The following is a 16,932-nucleotide window of genomic DNA, read 5'->3' as shown; positions in this document are numbered from 1 at the left end:
AGCAGATTTACCAGTCAGTCTACATTACTGTCACCTTTGGTCATGAGCTCTGCGTCCTGACCGAAATAATGTGGTCCCGGATACAAGCAAATGAGTTTCATCCGCAGGGTGGCTGTGCGCACGCTTAGCCACAGGCAATAGGGCGAGGAGCTCCGTCACCTCCTCGAGAGGAGCCAGCTGAGGTGGCTTGGGCATCTGTTCCGGATGCCTCCAGGACATGTCCCACCGGGAGGAAATCCCAGGACACATTGGAGGGACTATGTCTCTCAACTAACCTGAGGACGCCTCGGTATTCCCCCGGAGGAGCTGCGTAGGGGAAGGAAGTCTGGGCAGACCCGGCCCAGGATGAGCCGAAGAAGATGGATAGATGGATGTACTTTTGAACAGTATTATACATTACCATACTGTAAATAGAAAAAGTGCTTTGTGTTGATATTCTTGGTGTTTTGTTTTGTTATCAGTTTTGTAGAGATTAATATCACGTGTTCCTATAACTACTGCTGTTCATCAATGTCAATTAGTTTCTGCAGTTAAGTTCAGTGTTTTTTCTTCATATCTTGGATATTAAAATATTTGCCTCATTTCAACGTTTCTCTTCACTGAACACAAAATTGTTGTTGTTGTTGTTGTTGTTGTTTTTTTCACCGGTTACTGAGTTTTATTTTAAAACCTTCACATCCATTGCCAACATGTGCACTCCATCTAATAAGGAATATCAAGTAGACAATTTTATGCGCTGGTCTTCGTTTCTACCGTGGAAACATCCACAGCTTATTTTAATTTTTTAATTTTTATTTATTTTTTATTATTATATTTTCTACATAGCAACCTACCCATCAGAGGCCCAGTCGTTCGCGGTGTCGGGGCTCTACTATACTTCCTGTTCCTGCCGTATGTTCAAATCCTGGCGGAAGTACTGACGTGTTCACACCAGTTCCTACGAGAGGTGGCTAGTTTAGCTAGTAAGGTAGAGCCGGGTAGTGACACAGCGGCCGTATCAGGTAAGAAAGTACTGTCATTGTTTATTATCGCCTGGATCACAAACACAACCGGGAAACGCAGATAGGCCTTGAAAAAACTAAGTATTTTGAAAACGATTGTTTTATTCAGAGAATACTGATTACTATAGAGTGGTTTGATTCCAAAAAGGGCTAGTTGGCTAACAGTGCACTACTAGGCAACGTAGCACCATTTCTCCGGAAGTGAGTTGTCAAAGGCTGCACGTCGTTGCCGGTATTTGTAGTTCAACATGTTGCTCATTTAACTTTATGGCAATGGCGAGCGAGCGAGTAGTGAACTACATTCTATTCTACCAGACTTTGAGTATGCACTTCCGCGGGGTTGTGGGAAATGCAGTTTTATAGATGTATGTAGGGGCCCATAGGGGTTAACTGAGACGTTAGTAAAACTACATAACCCATAGAGGCTCTAATGCGGGCTAAAGAGCAATGTACATTCAGATAGCTAGTTAGCTTTTTCTACGGCTAATATGTATGCTAACGTGAGTAACTTCAAATAGTGTCACGGGTGAAACGTAAGTAATCGCAGTTAAATTAATAATTTCTATTGCGGCAAATGTTATGGTTTTGCAAGATGGTATTTATTTTAGTATAACTTATTTAGTGCCTTCCTTACTAAGTCAATTTTGCAGCTAACAAGCTAGCCACAATCGCGAACAGTTAGCCACATACGGTTTTGCCTTTTTTCACTAGCTAATGTTATATGTCACAAGTACATAATAATTACCATCTAATGTTAATTCATAAGTTACTGTAGAATAGTGCATTTGGTAATCAAATGCCTTAAACACGACCCACACCGTAGTGATAAATGTAGACAACCGGTAAATGTTAGCACGACAATTTGTTTCTATTCAATAGCAAATCAATGGATATCTGACAAATCCTAAGTAAAACGAACGTCAGACGAAATATCTCGTCACTGGCTGAAGTTACACAATTATAACCTAGTTTTTTAACCGTGATAGAGCTACTAATCGATTTAATTCCCCTGACCATTTTGTCCATGTTCGTAATATACTTGAATTTAATTCTGCTTCCACACACACAGGTGAAAGGTTAGATTACATTACATTACATTACACAGATACAGATTCTGATTTTTATAGCACTAAACGTCAGTGTCTCTATAAAGTTGATCATAAATCTAAGTAGGGCATCCCCTTCTGTAAAGCTGCTTTGTGACAATGTCAATTGTAAAAAGCGCTCTACAAATTGAATTGAATTGAATTGAAAATGTACACAAGCTTCCCAGGCTACCTCTTAAAACTCTAGATAAATAATAAATAATGCATAATAATACATAATACTGTACTGTACATCATTGTAATAATATCCAACATTTTGTATCATAATAATAGTTTGTCATAGCTGAATCAAAGAATAATGGTTATAGATGAGGCCAGAAATGTCAAATTTCAGACATTGCACTTTGGAGATGTAGTGCCTATGTTTCCATTACAGGAGTCTTGCATCCCAAATCCTGGCAAATTGGGTACATTATTAGACCTTTGCCCATATTCCCCATTAGAGGTGGATTATAACTATAAAAAACTGCAAATTAAGTAAATGTTGACTTGTGTGTACCCACGAGTTTGGGATGCTGGGTTTATGCATGTTAGATGATGACACTGCAGCTAATGTCATGTATTTTAGTCAGACAATAGAATAAAAAAAATCTATAAAATTAGCCAGGTAGCTTATATTCATGCACCCTTAATCAAAATGTCATTTTCTTCACTGGTAGAATGTCAGAAGGGGACAGTGTTGGGGAGTCAATCCATGGGAAACCATCTGTAGTCGCTGCCTTTTTCACACGGATTGGACAGGTAATGTGCTCAATCAGATCACACATACATCATGTAAGGAATGTGTATACCAATATCATGCAAGGTTAAAGTGATAAGTGATTGACCTCAACACTAAATTGTATTCGTCATGACTATTTAGAAAATAGCATATTTACATTTATTATATATATATATTTAGATGTTTAAATTTAAATCTAAACATTTAAATTTACTGGAAAAATTAGCAGTCATCAAAGTCACTTCAAAGAAATACGTATTTATACATATTATTTATAAATATTTTATTTTCAGCAGTGTATCGGTACTAGAATATTACAGGACCAGTGTTCCATCAGAACACCCATCATCAGTCTTTCAGCTCTGTAAGGCAGAGAAAAACATAGGTTCAAGGACTGTGTAATGTGTAGGTTAAAAATTGGAAATGGTAGTTACAGGATTCTCAGTTAAGTCAAGTATCACTATTTACATAAAGTGAAAGGGAAACTTTTTCAGAAGCCATGCATCGTTTGGTCTAAGGTTATTCCTAATTTGTTGTACCTGTTTTACTAATCTAATCTAATGGCTATATTTAATTCCCTTTGTGGATGTTGTTTTAAAAAGGTCTATCAGTCATGGCTAGACAAGTCAACGCCGTTCTATGCAGTGCGATGGGCAGCCACTCTACTACTTACTGCTGTCTACATGATCAGAGTCTACATACTACAGGTAATGTTTTTTGTTTTTGTTTTTGTTTTTACTTCTATGTTATCTGCACTTGAAAGTCATCATTATGTTATAATAAAAACATTACCACACAAATTATTTACTTGCTCTGTAATAAATACTACTATTCATTGTTGCCCATGGATTGAGAAGTTAGGCGTTGCGGCAACAATAGTTTTGTGTCTGCTCATGCACATGCTCCCTCCGTCACCAGCACATACAGTCTTCACCAGCTGTCTCTCCCTCACTCTCTGAATATGGTTTCTCTGCATATTTTGATCATTTAGTGAAACAAATGTGATAGTTAACTTTAGCAAAAGCATAGCCTCTGTCGTTTTGTACTAACCTTTCTCAGTCAACTTGAATTAAATACCTGCTGACTGCCAGTTTAATTGAGTTGCACATTAATCATCATGGTTTTGCTGCCATACTGCATCTATTGTAAATAACATATTTATTGCCATTTAAATACCGTGGTTCATATCCAACATATCTATGTTTGATGTGTTTTCAGTTTTTGCCTACTGTATGTGAATGTTAGTGCTTCTTTATGTACTTTTTACCAACAAACCTTTAATGCAGTGATGTTCCTTATGTTTTCAGGGTTGGTATATAGTAACATATGCTTTGGGAATCTACCATCTCAACCTGTTCATTGCTTTTCTGTCGCCAAAAGTGGATCCCTCACTGCTTGATGAAGGCAAGTTTACCCAAATAAAATAACTTTTTTGTACTGTGATGTACTTGGTAGTGGTTTATGTCTTTGGATATTTGTTCAGGCTTTTGACTAGTTGTAAGTTGTTCACAAAAGGTCAGTAACTGGATGCTACCAAGACGGTTTTCTCCTACTCAACATGTGCATTAGCTTATTTGTATTTGTAACTACAAAGTCAAACTTGGAACATCCAAGGAAATGAAATGTTCTATGGCCAGCCACACTGTTAGAGAGCTCTTGGAGATGCCAGCAGATTGAGTTAACTGCAAACTATAGTAATGTAATTTACTAATCTATGTAGCTTCAATAAACCTTATTTTTAGATGCACGTTATTACAAGCTGACATTTGATGCACAGTAATTTGTTCTTTTTTTTTAATAACATGATAATATTTTAGATTAGATTAGGTTTAATGTTTCAGCTTGGTCCTAACGCTGGATCATGATTGGCTTTCTTATGAACCAAAACATTACCTTGTAATCTGTCCCGCAGATGAGGGCCCATCCCTTCCTACCAAGCAGAACGAGGAGTTCCGCCCTTTCATCAGGAGGTTGCCTGAATTCAAATTCTGGTGAGAGTCCAGCTCATAGTCTGGGCACCTCTCATCCTGAGAGAGATTGCAAATTATATTCTTTCAAATGACCTGTGTGGTCAAAGGTTAAGTTCATGCAAAGCTAACTTGTAAAAAGATGAGGACATTTAGCATAAAACAAAGGTATTGGTTTGGGTTAATCTGCGTGTATTTGTTTGTGACCCTATGTGATCTTACAGTTCATGTAGACATTGTTATTGTTTTTAGGTGCATTTATGTCCTCCATCAAACACATGTCTCGAGGACAGTCTCATTTTATCAAATGTGTCAATTCGCACTGAGACCTGACACCACATAGCAGAACAAAATGATGAAACAGATGAACAGAGGTCAGAGTCTGTGTGACCTGAACTGATCAAACACTTCAGTAGCAGTTATATGCTGCTCACATCTTACTGTTAACATACATTTTTATTTTCCTCCCACCTTCTACTTTATCCCTGTCATTTATGATAATCCTTATATACTTAAACAATAGAAGTTTATTAGTTACTGAAATGTAACCAAAACTACATCAGAATATTACTTTAAACCAGAAATCAAATTTGCTTACCTGCATTTCACGCAATGCATTTCTTTCATGCCATTTCTTCATAATACCCTTCTTCACATTGATCCAAAAATGAAATATCCATTAGTGTCCAAACATAATGTACATTTAACATTGAATATATTCAGTACCTGAGATGTAGACTTAGGGATTATAATTTATGAATCTATATTATTAAAAATATGACAACATTGTTTTAACTAAAGGTATGTTTTTTCTTTTGTCAGGCACTCTGCGACAAAAGGCATAGTCATCGCCATGATTTGCACATTTTTTGATGCCTTCAATGTTCCAGTGTTCTGGCCCATACTTGTAATGTACTTCATCATGCTCTTCTGCATCACAATGAAGAGGCAGATCAAGGTAAAAAAAAAAAAAATACTGACTTATTGACACTTTGGACACACTGGCAATACAGAAAGTGATAGTCATATCAGACAGATAATATACTGCAAAAACTTAAAATCAAATCTAATAATCATACACATAGCTGTATACAAATATGTTAAAAAACGTGTTATAAGACGTGTTATACAAAAATGAATATAGCAAACACTTGGCAACGCTGCGACCAAGCTTCTTCCAACACTCAACATGCAGTGCAGTGATGTTGTTGTATGTATATTTATGTTACTGTGTTCACTATTCAAATGCAGTATAGAGTGCTTTACTGTCATTTTTTGTCATAAAACTCTAATCTTGGTCTAAATATGCCAAAAATAATAGCACAAAAAAAATTCCAATCTTTCAAGTGCCAGTGGAAAAGTATTTGGAATTATTAGAATAATGACCTAAAAAAAGCAGTCAAGTGTTAAGAAAATTAGTTTGGGGGTGTGGACTAGAGCTACTTTGACTTAATAAAAAACACAATTCAAATATTTTGAGAGTTACAAAGTGATGTCAACGACCTCAGAAATTTACCAGTCTACAGTAAATACAGCAAACAATCTGCAAAATGGAGACACTTTGGGACCGTGGCTACTCTACCAAGAAGTGTAGGCAGTAGCTCAGGTGGTAGAGCAGTCGTTTGTTAACCCCAGGGTGAGTGGTTCGATTCCGGGTTCCTCCTGGCTACTTGCTGGTGTGCCCTTAGACAATTGGACACTGAAACCCTGTATTAGTGCTTACATGTACTGTCTGGCAGCTGTCCAACTGCAATTTCCCCAAGGGGATCAATAAAGTATTCATTATTATTATTATTATTATTATGATATTATTATCATTGGAACTAGGTAACTGATCTGTGTTCATGAGTCTACAGTATCTAAAACATGTCACAAGCAGGCTGTCTATGGCAGGACACCATGAAGTTGGGTGATATAAACAGAACAATGGCCCAAAACACTGGAGCAAGCCAGACCTCAACCCAAAAGAGATGCCATGAAACGACTTTGAGAGAGCCATACACGAGATGCCCAAAGAATATGACAGAATATGACAGTTTTTATTATTAGTTTAGGCATATTATACTTGATAATTGGTTAATACTCTTGACTTAGATGATCACATTTTATGATAAATAAATGCAGAAACCATGAGTTTCAAAAGGGTTCACATACTTTTCTTGCTACAGTATTGAAAACCAACAACTATTGTGTTACATCATTAGATAAATTAAGTTGATAAAATGTTAACGCAAACCCAATAAAAACTTGCCACTAATAATTTTCTTTCCTTCCTTCTCTAGCATATGATCAAGTACAGATATCTACCCTTCACACACGGGAAGAAGACATACAAAGGCAAGGAAGACACAGGGAAAACTTTTGCCAGTTAAAAGCTCCCACTTAAACTACTCCTCCTTTCTCATCTGAAATTTATCAGTCACAGCTGGGGAGTGGCAGGGGTTATTTTTCTTTTTAATGAGTGGGACAGTAACATGAAAACATAACATGAAAAAAGTTTTGATCCATGGTTCAGTAAGTGTTGGGAAATTTGCCTTTGTCCATTAAGGTGTAGGAGTTTTGTTTTTTTTGTTTTGTTTTTGTTTTTTTACCCTGATCCAAATTTTTGGATTGGTCTGCATTTGTTCGGTAGTAGGTGAGACTCAGTGCTACCTTTTGCCTTTTTTTAACCCTTTTGGGTAATTATACAGTCAACAAGAAGGAACAGTAAAATAAACTGCAGTAAAAATTGTATTTTCTTTCTCCAATGATTGTAATTCCAGTATATCTCCTCCTAACTGAAATAAATCTGCCAACATGTGATTAACCTGTTAGTACCAACTCATTTGTAACAAGTTATATATTAAAAGTTAGTAGTCATGTTGGCAAATAACATGATTAGATGTGTAAGTTGTGAAAAAAATACAACAGTCTTTCCAAAAGTCAAATTTTTGTGATTACATTTTGTGCCTGCTCTGGCTTAAAAATGTCTTAAGCCAGTTGTCCTCTGTAATAGATGCATATACTTTGGAAAAACACTCGATCATGCCTTTATGGCAGGCACCCAACACCTATTCTAATCTGGCTCTTTAAATTATTAAACTTGGCTAAAATAACTTAAGATATTTATCTTGAATTGAATATCAATGCAATTCAGTGTATAACCCAATTAACACTGGCGTGATCAGTGGAGCAAGTATCCGATGATTATCATTGCCTTTTGAACCTTCAGCTACCCACCACTTCACTGAATCCATAATTCAGAACTACTGTCGCTAACCCCAGCCAATTTAGTTTCCCATAAATTGTAATTTACCTTTAAATCAATTGTGTCGGTTTGAACACATGGGATACTGTATTGTCAAGCTCCCGTAAAAACAGCTGTGTAAATCAATTTTGGGTCATTTAGGTTAAAATACCAATTTAGTGAATTTGCTTTACATCTGATTTTTACACCACTTTAGTGCACAACCAGTATTCAAGTCAAATTCATGACGAGGTCTAATGTGAAATAATAGCTAAGCAGTTCTATGTTTTCCCCAGCAACCCTTTCCTCCCTCTCCATTTTAAAGCCTGGGGCCCATTTGATTTATGAAGAATTGATGTTGTAGTTCTTTATAATCTGTCTTTACTTAAGAATATGGTACATGTAGGCATTCCAGGTAAACCTGTTCTCTTTCTTTTGCAGAGGAAACATAAGAAAACTGAGATTGAGAGTTCTTATTATAACAAATGGATGAAGTGGATGGCAATCACACTTTTTCCATAAACATGATTTTGTTTCTTCCAATTTCATCAAAATGCTGGGGATTAACTGTCAGTACTAAACTTTGATCAGCACTGCAATGAGGGATCAAAACATTTTCCTGTAAAAAGTCTGTGTTTCAAAGGATTGTCTGGAGGATTTGTGTATATATATATATACAGTATATATTTTAAAATGATTTTTTTTTTTTTTTTTTTTTTTTTTTTAGATTATTTTTCTTTTTCTTCCAACAACCTCACTGTTTCCAAATGTTAAAATCAATTTAAGTTGAAATTGATAAAAGCAGAACTAGTTAATTGGGTTCTAGATTTGATTAATTGAGTGTTTCTCATGGATTGCATGTTATTGTTTTCTTGTGCTACAAATATAAAAAGAACTTGATTTTAATAACTTAAGTGTAATTTTTCACTCCGAATTCTATTAAAGAGGCTGCGTCCCTTCAAACAGTACACAAGTGTCTCAGTTTCACATTTTGTCGGTATTGAACAAAAATATCAGTGTATTATCAGTGTATTGGATGTAATTCATCCTAGCAAAATACATACTACATACTTAATAATAATAATTTCCATTACATTAATACTTTGGTTACCTTTGTCATCATGACTGAGATAATGAGATGATTGTATAGGCCTACTTTTTTTGTCTGAGAAAAGCACAGATAACATTTTTTGCTTTATTAGTTAAACTAGTGTTCCATGAGACAGCTACAGCAAAAACATTTATTCAAACAATATTATTTTGCATTCAGCTTCTGAACTTGAACACACTGGTATAGGAAGCGCTTCTGTTTTGACCATGTCTTCATGACCATCATAACAATGCAATTGTAACACTAAGGATGGTGGGATGGTATTAAAACGTAAATATTTCTCGTACAAATTTTGAGTGAAATGTTGAAATTGATTTTATTCTTATTGGATAAACTTGTGTTTCTTACACTTTGAAGACGCTTGAAACATCACTACTGACTGTACTAATAGCTTCAAAATTAGCTCCTTTCATCACAACTTCTGCTAACGTTATGATGACAGTCAGTCAGGGGTCATAGTCAACCCCTGTCCCTCATTCTAATCTTTAATTCAACCACTACCTTTTGCAGAAAACGCACACTTGGTTTTTCTGCATGTCTCATACTTCCATATTAGTAGACTTTTCAGCATGAACTATTTGAGATTAGTAAAAGTGTTGATAGGGATAATTCAGAAAAAAATCATTCAGATATTTTTTCCCCTCCTCATCTTTCTGACTGTTGTTTCACTAGTTTTGCATTTGTCACTACTGGTAGCCTGATGCAATACCTGACCCTAAAGATGTTGCACAGGCAGTCCGACTCCTCCTGGATGGAACATCAATACGTGCCATTGCCAGAGTGTCTGCAGTAAACTGTCACTTATACTAGGTGAGCTGGACAGGGCTGTGGAAGGCACTTAACCCATCAGCAGGACCTGTGTGTGCTCCTCTGTGCAAAGAGGAACAGGTTGATCATTGCCAGAGCGCAAAATGATCTCTAGCAGGCCGGTGGTGTGAATGTGTGACCAAATGATCACAAACAGTTGTGGGCCCTGAGCTAGTTGGCCAGCACCATGGATAGCACATTTGCCATAGAACACCAAGGTTGATGGGTCCACCACTGGCGCTCTATGTTTTCATAGCTGAGAACAGGTTCACTCTGAGCACATGCACATGTGAACGGGTAAACATTATACTGCCTGTAACATCTTTCAGCTTGACCGATTCAGTGGGGGGTTCTTGATGGTCTGGTATAAGCTTGGTCACAGAGAACTTGATGGTGCTTCTGCCCAGAGTTGACATCTGGCTTTGTCCTTCTGTAACAGAGGGTTACATTTCTAGATGTAGTGGCAGACTGTTACGTGACAACAGATTTCCAAAGTACTCTCAAGCCCATATTGCTACGTATATTCTTTGGTTTCTGATGTTCAGCTTTACAGGAAAACATTGTGCTAAGATCTGGCCTGGAGACAACATAGTCAGTGCTACAAAATTGCTTAAATTTGATTTCTACATATTATGACCCTTCAGCTTGGAGTGGAATTCATGCTGATTGAGGATGCCTTCAACACAATGCAGTCTCTCATTGCCAAAGCATCCCCAGATCGTCCACTTTTCCACTTCTATGCTTCACTAACAGTTTTAAGCAAGTTTATTGTTAAATCATGTGTCATTATCATGGCGTCTCACTGGAGCTGCAGTTTGGATGATTTTGCATACTGATTTGTGAATTCTCCTCCAACCATTTACACCATCACCAGTGTCTGAAAATGTATTAAAGGCAGAGGCAAATGTCAATAGAGTTCACATCAGATTAGTAAATGATCTCTACAACAATGAAACATTTTCTTGTTTCTCTGTGTTTACTGAGATCTCTATTACATGTGATGACTGAATGCACTGAGCCCGCCTCAGAGTTCCATATGGACGGAGATTATCTGCTAGGTGGACTTTTTGACATTCATCAGGTCAGTGCTTCTGTTAATCAGGACAGACCAGAAGCCATCGACTGTTCCAGGTGAGTTGTGTAATAAATCTGAGTTGAAGCTAAGGGAGAACACCTAATAAACAGACCATGTTATTATACACTAGCAATTAAGAGTTTTACAATTAAATTTTTTATTGAAATGTAAACAGGTCAAGTCAATTTAATTATCTGAAATGGGACAAAGGTAAGCATTAAACTGCTAAATGTTTAAGAAACATTTAGGTTACCTGAAAATTAAAACAGCAAGGGAATTTAATTAAGCCTTGATATTTGATGCAAGCAACCTACAGGTGCCCAAACCTGTGCTGATCACTTACACTTTAAAGATATCCAGATGCTGAGGCTTCCACTGAGTAACTGGTACCCTGAACATAAAGGACTATTTTTGCCCTCTTGCTTACATGTAGTTGATCAGAGCTCATGCTACAGCTAGACAACGGCCTAAAACATATCGTATAAGCCTAGTCAGGGCTACCTTAGAAAATATATGCTTCAAATCACGAAAGGGCCAACCTTCAGCCTTAAACCCAATGGAGCGCATTTGTAAGAGTAAGGTGGACAAAAGTTTGAACAGTTGTGGGAACGTCTGCAACAATATTTAAAGCTTTCTGAACAGTATTTGATTTCTTATTGTATATAGAATGTATTTTGACTAGTAGTGAGCATTAAGTAGTCAAGTTCAAGTTCAGTAGCTACTTGGTTTCTACTGCTAATTGCACATTCCCAAAAAACAATCCAATAAGTTGTCGTATTATCAAAGCTGGTTTTGTGTTGACCTCAATTATTGTTTCATTAAGTGACAAAAAGAAATGCTATGTAATTAATTCATATACTTCTTGCTGTCTTTCCTCTGTCCACAGCCAACCGTTCACTCTCTCAAGTTATCGGAGGTTTCAGTTGATGAGATACTCCGTAGAGCAAATCAATAACTCTACCAGGCTACTGCCAAATATATCGCTTGGCTATCAGATATTTGACCACTGCTCAGATACACAGAATTTCCCAGGACCTTTGAATCTTATCTCAGAAAACAATGTGATCCAACCTTGGTATAAACCACAAATTAATCTGACCAAAGTTATAGCAGTGATTGGGACTTACACGAGCACTGAGACACTAACTGTAGCTCCACTCTTCATGGTGAATCTGTTTCCCATGGTATATTTATAAACTATTTTATTTCAAAAATATATTTGAGTAGATTAATCAGAAGATACAAACACCTGTAAAATCATTTTTTTAATATTTTGAAGAATTTATTGTCACTGAAAATATTGATCATTTCTCTGTTACTTATTTTACAGGTCAGTTATGGAGCTGCTAGCTCTATCTTTTCAAAAAAACAGAATTTTCCATCTTTCTTACGAACGGTTCATCCCAATAAAGACGTCGTAGAAGTGATTGTTAACATTCTGCTGAACTTCAACTGGCGCTGGGTTGCTTTCCTTTACAGTGATAACGATTATGGGAAAGATGGCCTGGATTTGTTTATACAGAAGATTAAAGACACTGAGATCTGCCTGGCATACAATGAAGGTCTCGATTATTATACTGATAACCCCACAATATTGAAACAAATTGATGCACAGAGGATAAATGTGATTATCGTTTTCGCTCCTGAGTGGAACGCTGAAGCTCTAATTAACTCAGCAATAGAAGTAAATTTCACCAACAGGGTGTGGATAGCAGGGGATGCGTGGTCCCTAAACAAGAATCTCCCAAAAGAGAAAGGAATCAGAAATATTGGAACAGTGCTTGGAGTTTCTGAGCCAGCAATGACAATACCTGGTTTCAGTGATTTCATCTATTCTTCCAAAAAGCAGACTTACTGTGAAAATGCAGGAAAGCAGAAGCTTTGTAATCAAGTTTGCAACTGCAGTAGCCTGACTCCAGAAGAAATCCTTGCTGCAGACCCATCTTTCTCTTTTCCTGTTTATTCTGCTGTATATGCCACCAGTTATGCATTACATCATGTCTTGCAATGTGGAACTGGCAGATGTAATATGAATATTACAGTGCACCCATACATGGTAAGTAGACGGACAATTTCTGAATTAATTGAATATATACTAATTTCTTTGATTCTTGGCCATATGTTTTTTCATATTAGTTTGCTTGTACATGTGATATATGTGAATATAACACAAACTCATGGTCTGTTTTTATCATATACATCCAATATTATAGATGACAAATATCTTAAATCATCAGAACAAAATCAAAGATTTTTATCTGTCTAGTAACAAAATCCAATAACAGATCTTCAAAACACACTTGATAAAACATCTGAAAGATGACATTACACTGCAGGAGTATGTTAAAAGTCCATTGTGACCACATCGAAGTAATATAAACTTTGTGTACCCTTATCAGATCCTTGCAGAGCTGCGGAAGTCAAATTTCACACTTCTAAATGAAAGTATTCACTTTGATGAGAATGGAGATCCTATGTTTGGATATTATTCCATAGTTTTCTGGAACAGCACTGGTGGTGCACAAGAGGTCGGCATACATAAATTTCGCCCATCACTCTATTTCTTCATCAACACCACAAAAATTAATTGGCATGGAAATGGAGAAGTAAGTATTTTTTGATTGTGTTTTTTTTTTGTGTTATTTTTTCACCAATAAACATTTGCATTAATTTAAAGTATATGTTTTTCTTTCCTGAGGTTTCATTCTACAAAGATAAGTGTACATGAGCTTAAACATTGTTATTGATATTCATGGTGAAATTTACAGGTAAATCTCTACAAGATATTTGATTACAAAATCTTATGTTCCTCATTACTGCTACATTTTTACACTAGTTTTATTTGCCACTTAGAATATTCTCTTTTCTGCATGTAGATTTACATTTCTGTTGAACAATTGTGTTTTACAGGTGCCTACTTCAGTATGTTCCCCAGAGTGCCCTGAGGGATATGCAAAACGGCAAAATGGAGTTCAAAAATGTTGCTTCACTTGTGAAATCTGCCCAAATGGAACTTATGTCAACATCACAGGTAAATTATGATATATGACAGTTACATTTGGACAATAATTGATTAATTTTATTACCTCTAGGCTATGTGACTGTAAACTGCAACTGTAAACAGTATTACAGGTCTAATGTACTTTTCTCAGCTATCTAATCTCCCCTAACCCTCAGAGGACTTTTCAACTGTTAACCTTCACTTTATTGACAAATTGTGCTTTTCTCCTGTCAAACAGAGGATCCCTACACATGCATCTACTGTAAAGATACAGAATGGTCCGAAGAAGGAAGTACATCTTGTAAGCTGCGGGTGGTGGAGTACATAGCATTCACAGACATTGGAGCTATACTGCTCATGATTGGGTCCTGTGCCTTCATGGGCCTCACATTAGCCATGTCTGTCCTCTTTGCCATCAACTATAACACACCTGTTGTCAGATCCGCTGGGGGACCAATGTGCTTCCTAATTTTAGGCTGTCTCACTCTGTGTAGTGTTGGTGTGTTCTTTTACCTTGGTAAGCCAACAACTTCTTTTTGTATCATGAGGTTGTTACCATTTACCCTGTTCTACACAGTTTGTCTAGCATGCTTTGTTGTGCGTTCTTTTCAAATTGTTTGCATTTTCAAAATAGCCGCCAAGTTCCCCCGTCTCCACAGTATGTGGATAAAATATCATGGCCAGCGGCTGGTCATCACTGGGGCATTTGTTATTCAGAGTCTCATACTTCTTATTGGATACTGCTATGGACCACCCATGCCTTACAACGAAAGGTTCTGGTATCCAGACAAAATTATAATTGACTGTGATATTAATCTAAAAGCTACTGCTGGTCCTGTGATTGTGCTTGTATCTCTGTGCTCCCTTTGCTTTATTTTCTCTTACATGGGGAAAGACCTCCCCAAAAATTATAATGAAGCCAAAGCAATAACTTTCTGCCTGCTCCTACTGATCCTCACCTGGATCATCTTTGCTACAGTGCACATGCTTTACCGTGGGAAGTTAATCATAATTTTTAATGCCTTAGCTGTACTTTCCAGCCTCTACTCCTTTCTGTTGTGGTATTTCCTGCCAAAATGCTACATCGTTATTTTTGAACCCTATAAAAACACACAGCAGTACTTCCAAGGTCTCATTCAGAATTATACCAAAACAATAAGCCAGTAGTAAATTATTAAATATGTGTATATAGACAGAAAGAAAGTGCGTGCATTGTGCCTTCAGAATACTTGAATTATTAATAATAGGAGCAGGAAATATTACAACTATCATTATTGTATCCTAGGGATAGTGAACATTTTAGTACTAAACAGAAATCAGTCAGGACATTACTGTTATGCTGGCTGCTCTGTAAATTTAGAGTTAATTCTGCTAAGCTCTACTAATTGTGATATTTACATTTGTGTAAGTACAGCAGTAAAATAATAAATGTGATTGAATTAAACAAATGGTGAGTTTTCTTCTGCTCTGTTCTAGTACTGACATTACAAAAACACTAATCTCATCACATGATGTCATGACTTCACTCTGATGCCTACAGGTTACATGACAGCCACATCTTAGAAATGCCTGTGTAATGTTTTGTATTTAAATTAAAAGTAGTCATGCAAGATGTCATTTACATTTACATTTAGTCATTTAGCAGACGCTTTTATCCAAAGCGACTTACAAGTGAGGAACAAGGCAAGCAAACAAAATCTAAGTCAAGGAGAAACAACATCAAAGCAGAGTGCTATCAAACAAGTGTTTCTGTCCATGTTGTTGTGCAGATTAACAGTGATAATCATGAATTTTGTACTTATTATTGCAAGTTTATTTTCTTCCAAAAGAAGAAAACAATGGTTAACAAATATGAAATGGTTGCCACAGATTTAAACTCACACACTATTGGTCCAGCTCATTTACCAGTTTCTCTACTTCCTTCAAATATGGGGAGGCATTATTTTAGGTAAATATTTACATACTCTTATCAGGGACATGAATGCCACAGCAATATTTTGCTGAAGCAGAACAATCATAAGGTTAGCTGCATAAAGTTTGCAGCTAACCTTACATTAGAAACAGCTTTCTAGAGGAAAGCTATATAATCAAATGAGACATATTCAGTTATCTGATTGGATGCGGTTTAGAGACTTGTTGATGTAATTTATGATGTAATATAAAGGATGTTTTGGAGACAAAGATGGGAATTTACACCATGAAAATTAGGTAAAGTATTTCTACAATCAAACAATTGGGACTCTGGAGGCTTGCAATTAGGTAGCAGGACGGAGCTTGATAAAAAGTCATAGCTATGCGTCACAGGATTAAGCGTCACGATAGGAGGAGTTACAGAAAGGTATAAAAGAACATGTTTTGCATAGTTTGTCCGGTTTTCTGCCTGGGGACAGGTTGGTTTATTTTATATTATTTTGAACTGCACAATAAATTTTTGACATCAGTCTCTGTTGACTTCAGTTGCCTTATGAACAGCAATTGAGTTGTTTCAACAAAGAAAACACACATTATAATACTTATGATCAGATGGTGTTTTTTTATATCTAGGTTTGGACACTGTCAGTTCCAATGCTTCGTAACTGGAATATTTTCTGATGAACCTTCACATCACCTTGAAACCTGTCTGTGCCACAGATGAGGGGCCATCCTTTCCTACCAAGAAGAATTAGAAGTTCTTCCTTTTCATCAGGAGGTTGCATGAATTCAAATTCTGGTGAGAGTCCAGCTCAAAGTCTGGGCACCTCTCATCCTGAGAGAGATTGCAAATTATATTCTTTTAAATTACCTGTGTGGTCAAAGGCTAAGTCATGCAAAGCTCATTTGTAAAAGGATGTAGAAATTTAGCATAAACCAAAAATACTGGTTTGAATTCATCATTGTATTTGCTTGTGACCCTATGTGATCTTACATCCTCATCTTC

The 16,932-nt window shown here is 36.6% G+C and overlaps 2 protein-coding genes across 4 annotated transcripts; both read left to right on the top strand.

Moving 5' to 3' along the window:
- The first annotated feature begins 908 nt into the window (after window positions 1-908).
- Window positions 909-9,006, top strand: rer1 (retention in endoplasmic reticulum sorting receptor 1). Of its 3 annotated transcripts, XM_026368835.1 has the most exons (8): window positions 909-1,001; window positions 2,767-2,848; window positions 3,431-3,535; window positions 4,136-4,232; window positions 4,741-4,819; window positions 5,618-5,753; window positions 7,078-7,132; window positions 8,463-9,006. In XM_026368835.1, exons 2-8 carry the CDS (start codon window positions 2,768-2,770, stop codon window positions 8,471-8,473), a joined length of 564 nt encoding a protein of 187 aa, XP_026224620.1. In that variant the 5' UTR covers window positions 909-1,001; window position 2,767; the 3' UTR covers window positions 8,474-9,006. The 3 variants fall into 3 exon arrangements, with proteins under 3 accessions (XP_026224620.1, XP_026224618.1, XP_026224619.1); XM_026368833.1 differs by lacking the exon at window positions 8,463-9,006 and having other exon boundaries at window positions 7,078-7,681; XM_026368834.1 differs by lacking the exons at window positions 909-1,001; window positions 8,463-9,006 and adding an exon at window positions 1,462-1,534 and having other exon boundaries at window positions 7,078-7,681.
- Window positions 9,007-10,873: 1,867 nt separating this feature from the next.
- Window positions 10,874-15,182, top strand: LOC113167762 (taste receptor type 1 member 1-like). Its single transcript, XM_026368601.1, has 6 exons — window positions 10,874-11,070; window positions 11,901-12,198; window positions 12,345-13,070; window positions 13,414-13,620; window positions 13,925-14,045; window positions 14,254-15,182. The coding sequence occupies exons 1-6, from the start codon at window positions 10,874-10,876 to the stop codon at window positions 15,180-15,182; spliced, it is 2,478 nt and encodes an 825-aa protein (XP_026224386.1).
- Window positions 15,183-16,932: the final 1,750 nt, after the last annotated feature.

This window comes from Anabas testudineus, chromosome 7 (assembly GCF_900324465.2).
Source record: "Anabas testudineus chromosome 7, fAnaTes1.2, whole genome shotgun sequence".
Classification (NCBI taxonomy): Eukaryota; Metazoa; Chordata; class Actinopteri; order Anabantiformes; family Anabantidae; genus Anabas; species Anabas testudineus.
The sequence above is the reverse complement of the archived record's forward strand: the minus strand, read 5'-3'. Positions and strand labels throughout refer to the sequence as shown.